The sequence below is a fragment of the Camellia sinensis genome, chromosome 2 (assembly GCF_055761805.1).
Source record: "Camellia sinensis isolate YWXY chromosome 2, ASM5576180v1, whole genome shotgun sequence".
NCBI classification, from domain to species: domain Eukaryota; kingdom Viridiplantae; phylum Streptophyta; class Magnoliopsida; order Ericales; family Theaceae; genus Camellia; species Camellia sinensis.
In genome coordinates, this window is record NC_138962.1 from 143,508,253 (window position 1) to 143,529,844 (window position 21,592).

Sequence of the window (21,592 nt, forward strand, 5' to 3'; positions counted from 1 at the left end):
TGTACCGAGCTTTGGAAATCGGCTGTGTACCTGGTAACACGTCAATGGTGAACCCAATCTCTCTATCAATCAAATCCCCTGGCAAATCATCTGGAAAAACATCTGGGAATTCTCTGACTATAGGAATACTATCCACATTAGTTTTAGTATCCGCAGGTACAGTCAATATGCAGCATAAATACCTTTTACACCCCTTTTTAATTAATTTGAATGCTTTCATGGACGAAATCAGATATGGGGGAGGTACTACACCAACTCCGTTAAATACAAATTCAGGCAATCCAGGTGGACGAAAAACAACTTGTTTCGTTACACAGTCTATGGAAGCATGATATTTTGTTTACCAGTCCATTCCCAAAATTACATCAAAATGATCAATATTCAAAGGCAGTAAATCAACATAAAAAAGTACATCCCCAATAACAATCTCACATGCGAGATACATATAAGCACAAGTCATGGATCCCCTAGCAGATGAAGATACAGCTAACAAATAGTTCATGGGTTCCAGTGGTCTATTTAATTTTCGTGAAAAAGCATGCGAGACAAACGAATGTGTAGATCCCGAATCAATCAGAATATAAGCATTTTGAGCACAAATTGAGAGTATACCTGACACAACTGTCTCGGTGTTCTGTACATCTCCCGGTACAAGTGCAAACACCCGGCCTTGCCTTAAAGGTTCCTTTCCAGTAGCTTTGGGATTGGGTTTTGGTGTAATAGTTGATGCTGCGGCACTAGCTGCAGCCTTACTATTGCCTTGAGACATGGAAGGGCAATCTTTGACCATGTGACCCACCTTCCCACACCTGTAACATGCCCCAGAAATTTTGTAGCAAACCCCCTTATGTCTTTTGCCGCATTTGGAACAGGGTGGTATGAAACTGTTTCCCTGACTAGAGCTGCTTGTTGACCTTGTGTTTTGCTTTTTATTCAATAAGTTGTTTCGGCCCTTTTTGAAATTAAAGCCTTGCCTCTTACCCCGCCATTCAGTTACTGATGTCTTCGTCTGTTTCAATGCAGTGACATTTGCCTTGGCCATAATTGCCCGGTCAAGAACATCCACATATTTGAGTAGCTTCAAGACATTGATTCGATCAAGTATCTCTACATTAAGCCCGCCTTCAAATTTTTTGGCCTTTTCATAATCAGTATCAACCATGTGTGGTGGATATCGGGCGAGTTCAGTGAACTTAGATTCATATTCTGCTACTGACATGGTACCCTGTTTCAATTGTTCAAATTCGGTTACTTTACGATCCCTGACACACTGGGGAAAATACTTCTCATAAAAAGCTTCCTTAAACTGAGCCCAAGTCATAGCATTATTAGTATCACGTATAAGCATCCACCATCGTCTGGCCTCTTCTTATAGGGTAAAGGTAGCCAGTAATACTTTGTGTGCCTCAGAGCGCGGAAACACTTCAAACAACGTTTCGGTTTCTAAAACCCATGCTTCGGCCTTTAGTGGCTTAAGACCTCCTTGGAACGTTGGTGGCTTCATTTTCTTAAACTTCTGTGTCAAAGCAACTACATCATCATGGACATTCGGTTCTGGCTATATTGGAGGAGGTGGGGCTGTTGGTTCTGTTGTTGCCTTAGAGCCTCAGTCAACAGTTCAACCATTCTTTCCAACCTTGTCATTCTTGTTTCAGATGATTCAGATTCATCGACATCTCTAGCATTCTCCATTTCACTATATGCAATACGGTAATAATAAACATAGGAAAATTGCTTACTTAAGCACATTAGCATGTATATTCGTATCATGGCCACACACACTTTCACATGCTCATGCAATGCCCTAATTACTTTTCTAGGACATCCTATAGCTCATTTGGACACGTGTGTGCAGTATAACTCGTGCTCTAATACCACTCTATCACGACCCAAACCTACCCATAAGGGTTTAGCATCGTAACCGGCCAGTAATCTGTGATTACCGAAGGCCTGATTGACAGTAATAACAGTAGTACAGTATAAGAGGGGCTGGCGAAATCCAAACAATAATAAAAAGATGTCCAATGAGCTGTGAGAATCTGAATGGGAAAAGACTTTTATAGACAAAACCACATTCAGCCATAAACATATATATACATATTAGATACACATCATGCAGATTAGGGTTCCAATCCCTATACCATAACTGCACAACCAGGTCTTAAACACTCGATACATAATAGAAACAAAAGGGTGAATTTGAAACACCCCAAAAATAGCCTTGGCTCGAGCAGACTCAGAACCTCGAAGTGAGGTGCAACGGCTAGCTGGACAAAACAAGAGCTTAACTTGATGCTTCTAGCTTCGGTCCGGTGCCTGGCCACCTACATACATATATAAATTGTGAGCTAAAGTCCAGTGAATAACAATTGTGTAAAGGGGTTAAGAATTAATGTCCTTTCAGTAATTAAAACAGTCATTTGCATCAGTGGGTCAATTATTCGATCAGTGGCTCATATTTCATGACATATCAGTCATTTAGAAATCATAGCGATCATACGTGGTACATCCAATAACAAAACAGTGCAGTAGGTCTTAATAGACCAAACAGTCAGTTGATGGCCATCGAAACAGTCAATAGTATTGGTTCCAAACATTGGAACTAACAGAGATCTCTGTAACAGTAGCAGTAACAATAACAGTAACAGTAACAGTAACAGTACAGTAGCAATAATAGTAACAGTAAGTTGCCAAGGATGCCACAAGTACAGTTCATAAAATAGGACAAACATTCATTCAGTAAACAATGTCACTTCAAAAAGCAGTACAGTCGATCGTTCAGAAAATGATTATAATTGAACATATCTTTACAACATTGTTACTCACAGATTACTGGGCTATAGGTAGGCTAATCAGCGTCCTTGGGAGCCAACCCTACACATTAGCAGAATGAACACACACTAAATTACACACTCGGGATTAATAACTTAGCCCCTATCTTGACTTGGTGTGGTTCTACAACATTATCCTCATTAAGATGCCTTAAACGTGGCCTAGGAATGCCTAGGATGGAATGAGAATGCAAAGAAATGCACTTAACAACATTTTCCAAACTTGCTGAAAACAGGGGTCTCGCTCGAGTGTGGCTTTCTTTGCTCGAGCGAGCTTACCGAAACAGATAGGTCGATCGAGCGTAGACTCCCTCGCTCAAGCGGTCAGTAAAAATGTGAAAAGTACTGGTTGCTGAAATTCTCTGCTCGATGCTCACTCGAGCGTGAGACACAGTTCCTCGCTCGAGCATAGGTCTCGTCACTCGAGCATGCGTCTGCACACGCAAAAATCGGAGAGCTTGCAATTTACGCTCGAGCCAGCATTTCGTCGCTCGAGCGGAGCTCTGAACACAAAGGTGGTCGCTCGAGCATGAAATCCTTCACTCAAGCATGGAAGCCAAAATCTGGGTTTTCCAGATTTGCTCCCAAAGCTCAAATCAAGAATCAAACATATCAAAACTCATCCTTTTGGGCCAATTTTCCAGAAGACACTTAGAAACCCATAATACAACATGTTTTAAAGATCATTTCATAAAATCAAGCCCAAAGGTGTGACAATTGAACACAATTTTTAATGTAAACTTGAAGAACAATGCAAGAGCATAACATGCATGAGTTCTTATGAACTCTAATGCTCCAAAGTATGACCAAATGCAAGATTGAACCCAAAGACATGGTGAATTCTTGGATCACAACTAAAATATGAACATGCATGTGTGAATCCCATGAAAACAACTTCAAAATTTCCTTGATATGATCATGCATGTATGGATGGACTCTCAAATCAACACTTTAAGCTAATACTTGACTCTAATCACCAATTTTTCCATGAACCATGCATGTAACAACTTAAATTCACAAATAAGAGAATGAATTTCCTACCTTAAGTCTTGAATTCCAAGTGTAGAAGCCTAATCTCTCAAGTCCTCTTCAATTTCTTCTAAGTTCAAACAAAACTCTTGTTCAATTCAATTCCTCTTCCAATTCTCTCTCTCTCTCTCTCTCTCTCTCACGGTTTGGTCTTGAGGATGGAAAAGATGATGTATCAAATGTGTGAAAAGAATTGGTCTTGAATCAACCCACTTAGTCGCAATTGTGTAAATAACCTATATTCAATTAATCTAGCATTATTTATTCTAATTTAATCATTCCAAGTTGAATTTTACTTAAACCTACCATAAAATTCTCCAAATCCTAATTAGCATATAACACTAATCAATTTCTAAATCGGTTGCCGATAATGCTTTCAATTTGCAATTCAAAATTAAAACATGAACAGATCATTCAGTAACAAACAAATAGAAATGCATTCTAAACAACACACTCACACAAAAAATTTAGGGTTTCATCTTAATCATTTACTTATCATGAATTAATGCTAATAAGAGGTGAGGGTTGTCACAGTGAGCAAGCGGAACGTCAAGTTTAAGGCCGCCGCAGTGTCTACCCCTTTGAAGCTGTTTTGGAAGGTGCCTCTGTGAAGAGATGAGCTTGGACTCAAGAGAAGTCAAGCATTGTCAACCCAAATTTTGTTTTGCTTTGTTCTTTGGTCAATTTTGTAACTTGAATGAATGTAGTTGGGTGAGAAGTCTGACTTCGAGATATTGTATATAAGTTGTATGGAGTTAAGATTTTTAATGCTTATGATTTCGGCATGTATGCACTGCTCAATGATCTGTTATTATATTATGTTATTACTTCCTCTAAACCCCATTGTTATATTATGATTTATTTTGACTTTGAAGCCGAAGGTAATTCGAGATTGCTGGCTGGTCACGACCTGAACCTCTAGGGGCAAGTTGGGGTTGTGACAATTTTCTTTCTTTCTTTGGACACTTTTAGGTATGTTTTGACATCTAGGCCCAAGGATAACATAATTAGAAACCCACTTAAGGCATATTGAAATAGGAAAGAGAATTAATGTTTAGTAGCATGACCAATTGATATAGGAATGTAAGGATTATTCAAATGTTTCAATGTTTTGCTCTTATCTTGTGTAGGTCAAGCTTGAGCAGGCTAATCCTTATTCAGCGAGCTCATTGTGAGCAGTAATTTAGTAACACTATGTTTGACAAATTATGTTTTCAATGACAAACTTGATTATGTTTACAAGCTTATTATGTTGTCTATGAATAAACATTCTATACTTTTGTATCATCTACTTAGATGGCAATCTTGGAGCCTGTTTGGGGTATATCCAATTGGGGGTATATCCAATCATGTCTTATGGCCGAGCTCATCTTATTACGTTTAGTCGATACCTGGGCCGATTAAGCACCTTGTTTTCCTTGAATGCTCTTCACTATGTATTTTGTATACAAGTTAAGCTACGCTTTGTCTTGTACAAGAAATTATGTTATTTTGAAAGAATGTTTAAAGCGTCCAATGTTCATTCATTTACCACCTTACTTTATTACTACTCATTGGGCTTTAGCTCACCTCCTCTCCTTATATATATGTAGGTGAGCATTTGGAAGATCAAGCTTAGAGTTTTACTTTCAACAACTTTTGTGAAGCCTTTGGTTTGAGAAGTAGTTTGTGAAGTCATTTAATTCAGAATTTTGTAATATGAATGCTTGTTTTTGATGTAATATATTTAATGTGTGCATGTAACTATAAATATGTGTTTGTCATATCATGTATTCACTGCTTAATAGACAATGATATTTCTGTTCTGCTTCCGCTTTCCGCTTCAGGTCCCAATATTAAATAAATATTTTTACATTTGGTCAAAGAGGCCTTAGGTAATCTATGATTACTGGCCGATTACCTCTCTAACCTTTAGGGGTGGGTTGGGATTGTGATAGAGCCATTGGAGCTACTAAAGTTCCTGGGCAGTATCTGCAAGAGCTCGATATTTAGCCTCAGTACTAGAGCGAGCAGTGGGAGTTTGTTTCTTGCTATACCAAGAAAAAGAGAATCCCCTAGGAAGAAGCAGAAACCAGTAATAGAACGACGATCAGTGGGATCCTCACTCCAATCAGCATCAAAATAAGCATGAAGCTTCAGAGAGGAGAGAGCAGAATAATGAAGACCATGAAAAAGTGTGCCCTTAAGATAGCGAAGAATGCGAAGCAGGGCATCATAATGAGGCGTGTGAGGAGCCGACATATACTGACTGACAATGTGGACAGTGTATGAATATCAGGATGAGTAATTGTAAGGTAGAGAACGTTGCCTACCAACTGTCAGTAGAGTGTAGCATTGGAGAGAAGAGTGCTATGGAGTAAGACAAGTCTAAAGATCAATTGGAGTAGAGACAGTTATGCAATCATTAAGGGCAGCTTGAGTGAGAAGTTCAGATGCATATTTAGCCTAAGAAAGAAAATAGCCAGTCGAGTCATGAGAGATTTCAAGACCCAAGAAATAATTGAGAGTACCAAGATCCTTCGTCTCAAAGTGGTGGCTAAGAAACTATTTTAGGCTAAGAATATTAGCCTCATTGTCACTTGTGATAATCATACCATCCACATAAAGAAGAAGAAGAGTGGTTCCCTAAGCAGTGGTACGAATAAATAAAGCTGAGTCATAAGAGCTTGAGTAGAAGCCAAATTCATGAATAGTAACACTAAACTTAGTAAACCAAGCACGGGGAGCTTGCTTGAGTCTATAGAAAGCACGCTGCAGTTTGCATATTTTATTTACCGGAACAATAGACCTAGGAGGGGGCTGTATATAAACTTCCTCAAGAAGATCTCCGTTGAGGAAGTCATTTTTCATATCCATCTCAACAAGGACCCAATGACGAGTAGCAGCAACAACAATCAAGCTATGGGCAGAAGTGAGGCGAGCAATAGGAGCATAAGTCTCCTTATAATCAATACCATGTTCTTGAGTGAAACCTCGGGCAACCAAACGAGCTTTGTATCACTCAATAGATCCATTAAATGAGTCTTGATTTTATAAACTCATTTACAACCACTAGCAGTCTTACCAGATGGAAGGTCAACAATATTCCAAGCATGAGTTTTGTCTAGTGCCTGCAATTCATCAGTCATAGCTAGGTGCCAAAGAGGGTTAGAACAAGCCTCATGATAAGAGGTAAGCTCATAAGTAGAAAATGTAGTAAAACCAATAATATAATCACGAAAACTAACATTAGGTTGTGTTACCCTTTGTGGACGACCGGAACAAGAAGGCTGAAAAGGAGATGAGCGAGATGGTAAAGACTCATTAAGAGGTGAGAAGGCCAAAGAGACACCAGGAGGACCATCAGGGAGAACAGTCTCGGTACGATTAAGTGTAGGCAATGGGATCTCTACAGAGAGAAAAGGAAGACCTACATCAAAATCATCAAGAAATAAATCTATAAAGGGATGAGTAAAGTGAAGAGTGGAAGCTGGAGAAGATAAATTAAAGGCCGAAAGAGAGGCAAACATTTTATGTTCCCAAAAGACTATGTTGTGAGAGATACGAAGACGCCTAGAAATGGGATCTCAACATCGATAACCTTTATATTCAATTCCATATCCGAGAAAACAACACAAACAAGAACAAGGTTCTAGGTTGGTGTGTTCATGAGGCTGGAGAACAACAAAACATGCAGACCCAAAGACTCAAAGTGAGGTGTAAGAAGGAGATATGCCATACAATCACTCGTAGGGTGTTTGATTATGAAAGATCGGGGTAGGGGCATAATTAATAGTGTAAACAGCAATAAGAGTAGCTTTCCTCCAAAAATTTTCAAGATAAGATGAAGAAATGAGAAGAGCCTGAGTAGTATCAAGAATATGCCTATATTTCTGTTCAGCATGTCCATTTCGTTGAGACATGGCAGCACAAGAATGATGAGGCTGAGTACCATGACTCTAAAGAAAAGATAAAAAATCGAAATCCCTATATTCCATAGCATTATTAGAACGAAAGATTTATAGCTTTGGAAAACTAGGTTTGAACCATTTTAGAAAAATTGTAATAAAGTTGTTTAAGTTCATAACGATTTTTCATAAGGAATATCCAAGTATAACGAGAAAAATCATCAACAAAAATAACAAAATAGCATGATCCCCCCATGGTAGGTGTAGGAGACGGGCCCCAAATATTAGAATGTATAAGATCAAACGGAGCACAAAAAACATAATTACTTTCATTAAAAGATAAAGCCGGCTGTTGGCAAGTTGACAAGATAAACAATCTAAAGTGTCTGAAGTGACAGGGCCTAACTGACCACTAGAAATTAAATATTTCAACTGACTAACAGAAATATAACATAAACGACAATGCCAAAGATGAAAACGTGATAAGGTAGAGGTAGATGAGGATGAGGCAAATGTACAGCCAATGGAGTGGAGATTGGAACATGAAGATGAATAAGCTCATGGAGATGTCCATGCTTATGGCCGATCCCAAGGGTCTGTCCCCTTTAAGGGTCCTGCACCAAACAACCATTGTTAGAAAAGGTGACAGTTAGACCATATTCACATAGCTGACTAATGGAAATAAGGTTTAAAGTGAGAGCAAGAATAAGATAAACATAGGATAAGGACAAATGAGATGTAGAAACAAAACCAATATGACTCACAGACATGAGAGAATCATCAACAATAAGTTAGCAAATGAGGACTGGATGCACAGTAGAAAGGACTGATATCAGGCGAACGTCAGTCGGCTTAGTCAGGCTGCTAGCATAGAGCGGCGGCAAACAAAAGTAGCTGATGGAAGTAGTTTAGGTTGACGTCAGGGATGCACAGAGACGTGCATGCAAGTGTGTGGGTGAGTGGTGACGAAAGCCAATGACGCGCAACAACGGAGGCAGCGCGTGAGGGCACGTGAGTAATTTGTTGACAATGATTTTGGTGGCGTTGGAATCGTAAGGAAATTCCAAGCAAGGTGATGATATTTTCGGAGTAAAATAGTCAACAAGATAGCCTGACAGTGTGCAATTAGTACCCAAAAGTGAAAACCAAAAACAAGATGATGTATTCTGGTGATGAACAGAAGAAAAGAAGAAGAAAAAAATTATTAGTTTGATACCATGTTGATATATTGTAGAGAGAGAATAAGCTGTGTGTATATTATTGTATATTTAACCTACTACATTGAGCTCCTATATATAGGAGGAGAGTATATATACTAATATGGAAGGTGAATCAATCACTACCAATCAACTAATATAACACAATATATAACTATATATACACACTATGCAGTTGGCCTTTTCACCTTAGAAATCGCATTTCTCAATCCAAGGATGAGCTATCATAAGGTGCCATTGGTTACAAAAATAGTTAAACGCATTGATGAATTCACATACTGTGGAGTCTAGAATTGAGTGGCAGCCAGCTATCTGTGAACTCGAATTTTCCCAGCTGCAACTTCTAGCTACAAACAGAGGCAACTAGAACTTAGTTTTTAAAGCAATCCTTCTGTGTAGTGTAGAGCTGAAGATCATTGAGTAAAAGATCTTGTTCAACATCAGAGTTATTTTAAAATTTTTGTTTCTTCAACCTATGAGAATAATAATAAACAAATTTGAATAAAAATGAGTCGATACTTTTATTCTACCAAGAGACTACAACTCAGATTAGATTGAATAAAGCATGTAAATAGTTGTCCAAATTGCACAACTTTGCATAATACAGAGTAATAACAAAAGAAATCAGAAGGTTTCACCTATCAGACAGGCATGAATGATAGCAGAAATAAAGAAAACCAGTCACCGATAGGCTTCAAGCTGTTCAACAATTTCAAGATCATTATTAATCCACGTCCTCAGCATCGCTCTACAATGACCAAAAGCTGGAAAGTAGTCAATGGCCCTGTTTGGTAGAGCTGTGAGAAAGTGATTATAACTATAGCCTAACAACTTATAACTTATAACTGTGAACATAAGCTGATTTTTGACTTATAAATTAAGATTCTCCTCCCCCACTCAAAGAATAAGTTGATTTTTGACTTATAAAAAGCTATAAGCTGTATTGTTAAGCTGAACCAAACAGATCAAAATAGCTTAAATTAAGCTAAAAGCTGAAATAAGCTGGAAATAAGCTCTACCAAACAGGGCCAATATATATTGATGAAACACTAATAGATAGGCCACGTTTGTTTTCATATGTAGGTTGAGCGGGATTATCAGTGAGAAGATGGTTAGTGAGGAGATTAAGAAAAATTATATTTATTTGATAATCAGTAGATTAACAATAGTTCGTGTTTGATTTGAGAGATAAAAGTGCGATTAACCATGTAAAATTTCACAAATACCCATTGCATTATTATCAAATTTGGGCTTATACCAACTAAAGAATAGATAAATATCTATACAATGTTTTTTTTTCTTTTTTTTCTTTTTTTTTAATATTAAAGAATCCAACGATCAAAATTTTTTTACTCAATGTTATTCTTATTTTTTAATATTAAAAAATGCAACCATCAATTAATTTTTACTCATTGTTATTTTTACCTATACCAATCTGTGTAAAAATTTCTGGGTGGAGTTAAAGAATAGGTGTGTAACAACCCTCATTTTGACTTAGTCATACTTGCATACATTTATGGATGATCTCGTTTTAATATGTGCATTTGCAAATCTTGTCTTGTTTTGCTTGAATGATTGCTTGCATGCTTTGTTCTTGACTGGTGTGTTGTCGAGGTCATCTTAAGCCTAGACGCCTTCGAGACCTTTATCACTTAGAACTATCTTGGAACCCCTTTGGTTGACCTCCACCTTCACCCTGGCATATTGGCCAAGATGTCACCATCTAGGCCGAGGTGCGCGTCGCCTAGGCCGAGATGTGCATCATCTGGGTCGAGATGTTAATATCTAGGCGTTCTAGATCCTTGATCCTTGCATGAGTGATTTTGTTCCTGGAATGGTATGACCTAGACCGAGGTGTGGCACATCTAGGCTAAGGTGTGGCACAGCTTAGTCAAGTGTTGTCCTTCCAAGCCGATGTCATTGTTACCCTGCTTGCCGAAGCTTTGCCCTTAGCCGAGATCATCACTTGCCGGAGTACTCTTGTTGTTTAGCTTGTTGTGTATACTTTGTCTTGGTTTGGTCTTGTCAAGTCAGTCACCTTTTCGGGTAGAGCCAATCAGCAGATGCCACGTGTCCCGACAGAGGGATTAAGTCAGTGCTTGTCGTGAGGAGCATATCTTTTTGTATCAATCTTGCCTTTTAGAGAGAGAAACTCTAGGAAGAAGAAGGGAAGTTTGAGCTAGAGAGAGAGAACTTCTAAGCTTGATCGTTGGATCTTGAGCCGTTAGATTCGAGATTTGAGGTTCGAATCTTGACCTATTCTTGTTGTTCTTATTGATCATCTAGCTACATTGCACGATCAAACCTGTTCTACACGCCATTCATCGATTAAAAGTTGGTTTTAGAAAGAGAAAACGGTTTTCATGTGTTTTTGAAGAAAAGCCTCGTTTGATCCGAAAGTTTGTATTAAGGCTCATGCTTTTGTGTTTGTTTTGATAAGATCCTTGAGTGTGGGTACCCAGGTCCATGTTTTTGAATTCATGGCATAAAATTTCAGCTTTCGAAATAGCAAGTTTTGATCTTTGCATTCATCTTCCTCATGTTCATGTTTTTCATGTTCTTCATGCTCATGTTCTTCATGTTTATCAAGAGGGAAACCCAGATTTTCCCGACTTCGCTTTTGAATGTGGCCATCGAGGCTACACCTCGGCAAGGAGGTGTGGGACCTCGGCCTAGACCTGGTAGTTGCCCAGCATGTTTTTCCAAAGATAAGAAACTGTGTTTCGATTTGATTGACTTAGTTTTTGAAGAATGCCGAGGTCATTTGCATGTAAGCTTGACTTGTTTTGAGTAGTGCATTCAATAGACTTTGCCATGCGTTTGTAGGACTTGGACTTGCCTTGACCCCGACGTTTGAAGAACTAGGTGAGTGGTATTTTTAATAAAACTATGTTATACGTTTTGATAAAGACTTTGCTTTGCTTTGTTTTGAAAGTGTTTGTTAAGCATGAATAATTGTCCCTGTTTTGTATATCAAGTATGATCTTGTCTTGATGACCTTCTCGGAAAGTCCCTCGTGCTGAAGGACTCTAAACTTTCGCAGCACATCTCATTTGAAAGTCCCTTGTGCTGGAGGACTCTAAACTTTCGCAGCACATCTCGTTTTGGAAGTCCCTTGTGTTGGAGGACTCTAAACTTTCGCAGCACCTCTTGTTTTGAAAATCCCTTGTGCTGGAGGACTCTAAACTTTCGCAGCACCCTTGATTTGTACTCTAGTGTTAAAGGGCTACGGGCCTTTGTAACATAGGTCCCTCGTGCTAGAGGACTCTAAACTTTCGCAGCACATCTTGTCTTGAAAGTCCCTTGTGCTAGAGGACTCTAAACTTTAGTAGCACCCTTATTTGGGATGCCTCTCTTGCTTTGTCTTGTTTTGCCACGGATGGTTTACTGCGTGGATACGTTTGCCGGAATGTTAATATTTGTAATATGTAATGCTAGTAAGTATCCCTTGAAGCTTTGAAGATCTGTTAGATGGACGAGGTCCATTCCTTGTTATATATGAAGTTTTGTCTTGTATTGTTTTGAAAGGACTTCGGCTATTATTCATGCAAACTCCTTTATTATTTATGCCATTCACTCAGTATCCAAGCTCACCCTCTCTATATATATGTAGGTGATGAGCAAGAAGGTGGTGACGCCTAGATGTGATTCCGGAGCTTATTTTGGATTTTGATTATGTCGGCTTAACCTGTAATTACGTCGGCAGTCTTGAAAAGTATGGTTCTCGATTTGTAATACTTGTATGTTGCATACGTTGGCTTGAGAAGCCTTTTGATCAAGATGTGTGTTTGTATACATGTTATGTCGGCAGTGAGGATGTCGGCAATTCTGAAGATTTTGCTTCTAGCTGTATTTCATGTATTTTGTTCATGTCGGCTTGTGGAGCCCTTTTGTTAATATACAAGATGTAATTTGTACTTTGCTTCGTTTGTAATTGAGTTGTAGCCCATCTGCAGATGATTGTTATTTCATTTAACTTATGCACAGCTCTTATGGACTAATCTGATTGTATGTATCGCTTCCGTATTTGTGAGCCCCATATATTTATACGCTGTTGTGTGTGAATTTTGGAAAGTTGGCCTTCAGTAATCTTGGATTACTGGCCATCACGGCACCAAACTACTAGGGGCGGTTTGGGGTCGTGACAAGGTGGTCATGCATTGCATGGTTAATTTATTATATTATATTAGAGAGAGATCAACATAGAGAAGAGTTAGTGAATTTTTATTTCTTTTACTAATATAAAATGAGTCGTTTGATCTTTTTCTTGTTGTTCATCATTATTTTCTATTCTTCTTCTACGGATGGGATATGTCGTAAACCAAAAAGAAATTGTTCAGATTTTTCTTTTTGCTGAGATCAACTAGCTCATTTTTTATTAGTAATCATCACAAAGAAGAGTTAGCGTGGGATATGTTATCAATAAAATCTAGTAATCAAAAAGAAAAATCTAAAATAAATTGATAACTTGATTCAAGAAAATGTTTTAGCTTGTTTCAAACCCCAAAAAGATGGATCAAATCACAGATAATAAATCCAAAAAAAAATGAAAAAAAAAAAAGAAACCCATTTACAAATCACAAACTACAGAAAAAACAAGGGAAAATTTGGGGTATAGAAACTCACAAATCAAAACCCATTCACAAAAACAAAAACAAAAACAAAAAAACAAAAATCCTAAATAAATTGATAGCTTGCTTTTAAAAGAAAAATGTATTACCGATGTAACATATGTTTAGCTAAGAGTCGTTGAGCTTTTTGCTGTCCACAAAAGTGATGAGCTAGGTCAACATGGGTAAATAGTAAATCTCTCCCTAATACCAACGAACTAATTTTCTAATGAGTGCTGCTATTAGCACCCCCATCAATTATTTTGGACCCCTATTTTTAAGGGTAATTCTATTTCCACACACCAAAATATTTCACTCAACATCCTCTCTCAATACACTTACTAACTAATTTTAAATTTTGTAATTTTACTCAATGCACAATCTTTTTTGTCAAAAATATCCCTCTCTTTAACATTGAAACCCTCATTGTCATCCATCACCTATTGCCATCCATGACCATGCATCGACGATGGTGGCAACTTTGAGTTACCCCTTTTCAACCTCCTTCTACCATTGTCGCCGCCTCCGCCATTCCCTCTACCCTCTGCTAGTCATTCTCCAAACTAAAAAAAATCCCAACTTTTAACATCAAAACCTCACACAGACATATATACAAACACATAGTATACGTATATATCCTTTTATTTTTATGTTTGTTAATCTATTTAGTTCTTCCTTGGCTCATGAAAATTAAGACGTCTTATGCAAATTTCTATCTACTAATTATTTTTTGTGCTTTTTAAACCTTTGATCCAAGAATAACTTATTATGATATTTTTCCATATTTTTTTCTGTCAAAAAATTGGGAATTTTTTAGTCTAACTATAATACACTTTATCAAAATCAGGGGTGTCAACTCTGAATTGGTTTTGTTTTCTTTCTGGGCAGAAGAGTTCAAATGGTAAACGAGTGAAAATATCCAGATCAAGAGATGAAAATGGTGGCTCAAAATCTGAAGTTGAAGCAAATTCTAGGTCGAAGAGCAAACCTGCTGAGCAAAGCACAAAACTGTCTGAGCCTCCTAAGGTTAGGGTTAAGAAATTAGGGTTTTGGTGGAGAAGGTAAAGACACTTCAGTAATTTTATTTTAGGACAAAACAGTAACAAAAAAAATAAATCATTAAGTGTGTACACAGAGGTAAGTAGGTGTGTGGAAATAGAATTTTCCATTTTTTAGTTTTTTTTTATTACAATAATAACCTCAAGTGAAGTTACTAAAAATGATATCAATAATTTTGAAACACCACATCTCACAATTAATCTCACATACCTACTACATTATGAGTTAGGATTTATGAGAGCACATAACTCCATTACCACCCATCCATCTTCCCCAAATCCTACCTTCAAAATCTACCCACCCTCAAAACCTTGAAAACCCTTTGGCGACAATATTCCAACGGCAGTGGTGGCAACCATATGATTACATACACTCCTCTAGTAACGACAATGTGTGTGGAAATTTTTCCAGTAACCATAACTCCATGAGAGAAGAGGCGTATAATAAAATCTTAAAAGAGGTTGATAACTTTGATGGTGTTCTTAACTCAGAGGAGATTGACCTTGTAAGAGTAAGTTTCTTAAAAAAAATGACAAAAATAATAAAAACTGTTCATCATTTTTCAGGATTGAACTCCTGAACATATGACCGAAATTCGGAAACACAAGCCTGAACATTGTTTATTTGTTTAGGAACAGGTAACCGAACATTTCTTGTTTGTTCAGAAACAGATAACCAAAGCAGCAGTAGAAACAAGCCAACAAAGGAGAACGAACCACCCTTGGGTGGTCGACCGGCCGGTCAACCGAGGAATGAAATTCTGCCTAATTTTGCTCACACAGAGAGTATATAAGTACAGTGAGGCCATGGATGAATGACAAAAAATCAACTAGAAAAGCATAACAGTGGATTGTGTTGTGTTTTGGGGGTATGAGGCTGTGCATTTGAATGGGTGGAAAGTTTTTACAAGGATAGTTTTGGTATTATTTGGGAAGATAAAAAAAAAATTTAAGAGTTTTACAATTTATAAGTGGGAGTCCAAAGAAATGGAGGATCCAAAATAATTGATGGAGTGCTAATAGCAGTACTCTTTCTAATACCAAGTCTTTGGGCAGACTATCAATCCCAACACCTAAGGCCCATCATAATCCGGAGATATTATGAATCCTCTTTCCAAATTTGTAAATAAACACAATATTAATGAGTCTCACCTCTATCTTAATCCAATCCCTCCTCTATCCCCCAAAACAAACAAGGCCATAGAGTAATGAATGTGTGACTCCAAATGATTTAGAGGTTCTAAGTCGAAATAATGAATGTGTGAAGCATATATAACCAGTTAAAGCAGAGCAACTAACTTATCTTGAATATTTTCTAGAATTGATATATATATATATATGTTTTACCGAGAAACTAAACAAAGACACAACCAAAGAAACAAATCTTATTCTATTAATTTTTTACCCAAATTACGATTTATATTCATTCCCCATTAAATCCAACAACCAAACTGTCACGACCCATACCTACCCCTAAAAGTTTAGGACATGACTGGCCTATACTTAGGTCTCAAGTCAAAATCAAAGAATAATTAATTCAACACAGGGGCCTAAAGCGAAAGCCATTAAATAATACAATGTCCATCGAGCCGTGTGTATATGCTAGGATCATTACACGACTTCCCTTAAACGGAGAAGTTCACATGCGCCATTCAGATAAATACAGTCTAAGGCAAGTATGTATATATATATACAAATGGTTACCGACTCAAGAGTTACATGAGCATAAAATGTTCAACAAGCCACCAAAACAATACAAAAATGTGGCACTGAACTTCCTAAGAAACAAAAAAACTCCACTTGGGCTTAACCAAAAATTTCCACAAAAAAGCGCCTAAAGCTGACCTAGGGCTGGCCTCCAAGCTGACCACCTACAAAACATACATGAATACGAAATGAGCCAAACTCAGTGAATAATAATAATGTACTAAAGCATGTAAACGAGCATGTGCCTTGCAAAACATAAAACGTGTACGTAACTCATGTATATCTCTTTTGATTTTCGATACATTTCACAATGGCCTCGAGCCCAATCATAATAACAGAATGGCTTCGGGCCCAATTCTAATAACAGAATGGCCTCAGGCCCAATAATAACAGAACGGCCTCGGGCCCAATAATAACAGAACGGCCCCAGGCCCAATAATAACTATAAACAAGTCTCATCTCATAACCACATTCCATATTTCGATTCTTGTAGCTTTTTCATTCGAATAACATAACTTCGAGTATCACGCATTAACGTATCAAAATAAATACAAGTGAATATATCTTTACACTACTGTTACTCACAGTGATCTGGTCATGCAATTAGGGGCAGAGGGACATTGGGCTCAGGGGGGTCACGTGCCCTCCCTGACGTTTGATTTTTTTTTTTCTTTTTCTTTTTTTTTTAAGCGTAGTCTGTCTTGTGCCCCTCCTTCTAATACACAATTTCAAACCCACTAACCCACACACACCACACGCACGACGCACGACGCACCATGTTTGTATATTTTATTTTTTTTATTTTTTTATTTTTATTTTTTTTTGAATCCCAATCCTAATCTCAATCCCAATCCCAATTAAATACTGACACAACTTTTTTTTAGGTGAGTACACATAACTCCAATTACAGTAAGGTTAAAACTCTAAAACCTTAGAAGTGTATAAAATTTTTTATTTTTTTTATTTATTCACAGTACTTGTGAAGTATCTTCGTATTTTCTTTGTCTTCTTTGTCTCCCTTTGTTGCTTTGCAATTTACCGACTCGCGATTCACCAAATTAAGATCACACAACACAGATTTGGGATCACACTACAACCTTGGTATCTTTTCTTCATTGTTTACAAATAACTTTTTTTCTTTTTTTTTTTTACTTTTAAATAAAAATTATAAGTATTAATTTATAATTATTTGTTAAGTTTTGATTTGTAAATTTTTTTTTATTTGTTATTATTTATGTTAAAATAAGAGATTCTGATATGCTAAAATTATGAATCTTAATTGGTGGTGATTTATATTAAAATTAGGGATTTTGGTTTGTTGTTGTTTATTCTAAAATTAGAGATTTGATTTATGCTAAAATTAAAAATATTAATTTGCAGTGATTAATATTTAAATTAGAAATTTTGACTTGTTATAATTTGTGCTATGATTAAAAATTTTAATTTGTTGTGATTTGTGCTAATTTAAATTTTTTGATTTGTATTAAAATTGGAGATTTTGATTTGTGGGGGGTTTAAGATTTTGACTATGAATTTTTATTTTGATTTTTAGTTTTTCCAAATAGTCATGGAGAAATATTTCAAAAGAAAATCAAAATTGGAATCATCACTTTCTCAAAAAAAATATGATAACTATTCTTCTGCAAAACAAAGTCGCATAGAAATCAACTTAGTAGACCTTCTTGCAAATCCAAGACTACGGCCTCGGATTATGGACTATAATGCTAATGATCAAGACCGAATTCGTAGGGCATATCTACAAAAAGGTCCTTGTCAACCTCATGATCATAATTTTCCACAAAAATCATTTGGACAAAAATTTTGGCAATTTAATTAGGCTTGGTTTAGTGAATTTCCTAATTTGTTGGAGTATAGCGTAGCAAAAGATGCAGCATTTTGTTTATGTTGTTATCTTTTCAAACCCGATATTGAAGATCAAGCTGGTGGTGATTCTTTTGTTAGTGAGGGTTTCTCAAATTGGAAGAAAAAAGAAAAAATTCAGACTCATGTTAGAGGTCCCAATAGTGCTCATAATCAAGTTTCGAGTAAATGTCATGACTTGTTAAACCAAAACCAACATATTGAAGCGGTTTTTTTCAAACAATCTGATCAAGCTCGAATTGAGTATCGAACTCGTTTGAATTCATCAGTTGATTGTGTTAAATTTCTTTTAAGACAAGGACTTGCGTTTTGTGGGCATGATGAATCTGAAAATTCAAGTAACTAAGGAAATTTTCTTGAACTTCTCAAGTTTCTTGCTGATCATAATGAAGATGTCAAAGTGGTTACATTGAGCAATGCTCCACAAAAGCTCAAGTTGACATCTCCTGATATTCAAAAAGACATTGTAAATGTGGCCGCATTTGAAACTATCAATGTGATTATAAGAGATCTTGGTGATGCACTTTTTTCTATTTTGATTGATGAGGCCCATGACATATCAATCAAAGAGCAAATGGCAGTTGTAATACGATATGTTGACAAAAAGGGCCAAGTGATTGAGCGCTTTGTGGGTATTGAGCATGTTGCTAATACAAATGCTCCGTCACTTAAACAAGCTATGGAAAATTTATTCTTTAGACTTGGATTGAGTATTTCCACATTGCGGGGTCAAGAATATGATGGGGCTAGTAATATGTAAGGTGAGTTCAATGGTCGTAAAACACTTAAACTGAAAGAGAATCCTTGTGCATATTATGTTCATTGTTTTGCTCATCAATTACAATTGGCACTTGTAGCCGTGGCAAAGAATCATAATCAAATTGTTTTACTTTTCACTTTGGTTTATAATGTGGTGAATGTTGTTGGAGCATCATGTAAACGCCTAGATATTGTTAGGGAGAAGCAAGCTACAAAAGTTGCTGAGGCACTTAATACTAGAGAGCTATCTAGTGGGCAAGGCTTAAATCAAGAAACTAATCTTAAACATGCTGGTGATACACGTTGGGGTTCACACTATGGTACTTTAGTCGGCTTGGCTAGTATGTTTTCAACAGTGATTAATGTGCTTGAAATGATTTCGAAGGATGGTTCAAATTCATAACAACGAGCAGAAGCAAATGTATTGTTGGACTCAATTCAATCATTTGAGTTTGTATTCAACATTTATTTGATGAAAACGATATTGGCTATTACAAGTGAGTTATCGCAAGCACTACAAAGGAAATATCAAGATATTGTTAATGCCATAAATTTAGTTCAAATTTCTAAAGTATGGCTCCAAAAGATAAGGGAGAGTAGTGGGTGGACATCTTTACTTGATGATATTTTGTCTTTTTGTGAAAATCATGAAATTGATGTTCCCCAAATGGAAGATATGTTTGTAGCTCGAGGGAGAAAAAGGCGCAATGCTCAAGAAATTACAAGCTTACATCACTATCGCGCTGAGTTATTCTACACTATTTTGGATATGCAAGTTCAAGAACCAAATGCTCGTTTCACTGAGTCGAACACTGATTTATTACTTTGTGTGGCATGTTTGAATCCATCTAACTCTTTCTCTAGTTTTGACCCGAAAAAGTTAATTCATCTTGCTTAATTTTATCCCAAAGAATTTTCTTCAGTGGAGCTCGTGGTACTTAATGATCAACTTGATACATATATTATTGACATGCTATCTAGTAGTGAGTTCTCAATGTTGAGTGGAATTGTCAATCTTGCTAAGAAAATGGTAGAGACTAGATAAGATGAAAACTTTTACAATTATGGAAAGATGGTGACAATGATAAACGATAAACGATAGCTTGGTTGAAAAATGGTGACAATGATACTATTATGGAAAGATTTCAAAAGATGAAAACTCGTTGAGGTCAATTGTAAAAGTTTAAAATTTAAAACTTTTTGTAATGGATATTAATTTTTAATGTTTAACATTAACTCGAAAAATTATTATTATGTTATTGTTATTGATTGGGAAAGAAAAATTTTGAGATTGTAATTAATGGGTGCCCCCCCTATATTAAATTCTTGGCTCCGCCACTACGTGCAATGGTTTCTTCTGGCAAGTGACCTACACATCACACGCAACAATTGATAAGTAAAGCATTCTTTTCTTTGTTTTTATATCTTTCCTCATTCTTTCATTTCGTTCACTTCCCATTCATTGTTAAGTATTTTAAACGGATCAAATGTACATTTAAACAGATTCAGAGGGTCAAACAGAGTAAAAGAAACTGACATAAATTTTTTCCACAAGTCGCACATGCTGTCACACCCCAAATCCGGGTATGACCGGCCGTGGCCCACAGGGACTTAGCCCAAAGCACACGTAAGCCTAAACATGAACCCAAAACCATAAAGAATAAATGTGATGATAGCCCAGAAATAAATAAATCAACACTCAATCCAGTAACATACCACAAGTGAAAAACAAGTCATAACCAACTTCCTAAAAACATATATATACTAAATGGGACACAAACCGCCCACAAAATAAAATAATTCTAAATAAAACCCAACAACAATGTATGCACAAAACTCGACAAAACAACCTAAAACAAATTAAATAAATGCCCTAGAGGTCTATGCAATTGAGTCCCCGCTACGCTATGAGTCCACTCTAAGTCCTTCTAACACCTAGAAATGGTAAACAACTAAGTCAGCTGATAGTTCAGTGAGTAGCAACATGGATAGTAAATACAGTTTTGAAAACAGGTTCAATTCCAAAATAAGATATATATCACAGAAACTAGATTGGCATACAGTTTGGTAAATACAATCTGTTTCAAAAAGAAGGTTCCACAATTCAACACTTAAAATACTCATGTCTCGCAAGAACATGATAAACGACATTTTTCACTTAAAACAGATTATAACATGAACACCAATAATTTTCTGGGTACCAAGAAAAACAAATAATATGCCACACAGTTCTCAAGGCTATAAGCCCCATTGGATCCAATACCGAACTAAGAGTCATCCTCAGGATGGCACCTGGGCCTTTTCTCAAAGACGATCCGATTGAAGGTCACCTAGTTGTTTTTAAAGATATTTTCCTTACAATCGTTGAGCACTAGAGTCATCATGGCCCAACCTGGATCTGTTCCCTAGTGGCCAGAGTCACCACACACAGTGGAATAATTTCCCTGGACTAAATACACACATGGTCCCAATAATCAATACACATCAGTTTCGCAAAACATGGTAGTTCATCATTATAAACATGAGACCAAAACAAATAGTTTACAGTATGCCAAGTTCACACATGTTTCAGAAATAATTTGATTCAATTGATAATATAATAATTTATCAAAA

General features: G+C 36.7%; 1 protein-coding gene and 1 long non-coding RNA gene across 2 annotated transcripts; one reads left to right on the forward strand and one right to left on the reverse strand.

Moving 5' to 3' along the window:
• Positions 1-8,053: 8,053 nt before the first annotated feature.
• LOC114279202 (uncharacterized) lies at positions 8,054-9,735 on the reverse strand. The gene is made up of 2 exons (XR_014360463.1): positions 9,244-9,735; positions 8,054-8,361 (listed from the first exon to the last, which is right to left on the reverse strand). It is a non-coding gene; the product is annotated as an uncharacterized LOC114279202 (long non-coding RNA).
• Positions 9,736-13,755: 4,020 nt separating this feature from the next.
• On the forward strand, positions 13,756-20,024 carry LOC145819124 (uncharacterized). The gene is made up of 7 exons (XM_082913080.1): positions 13,756-13,759; positions 14,422-14,635; positions 15,045-15,144; positions 18,177-18,497; positions 18,591-18,969; positions 19,078-19,299; positions 19,903-20,024. Exons 1-7 carry the CDS (start codon positions 13,756-13,758, stop codon positions 20,022-20,024), a joined length of 1,362 nt encoding a protein of 453 aa, XP_082769206.1.
• The last annotated feature ends 1,568 nt before the right edge of the window (positions 20,025-21,592 follow it).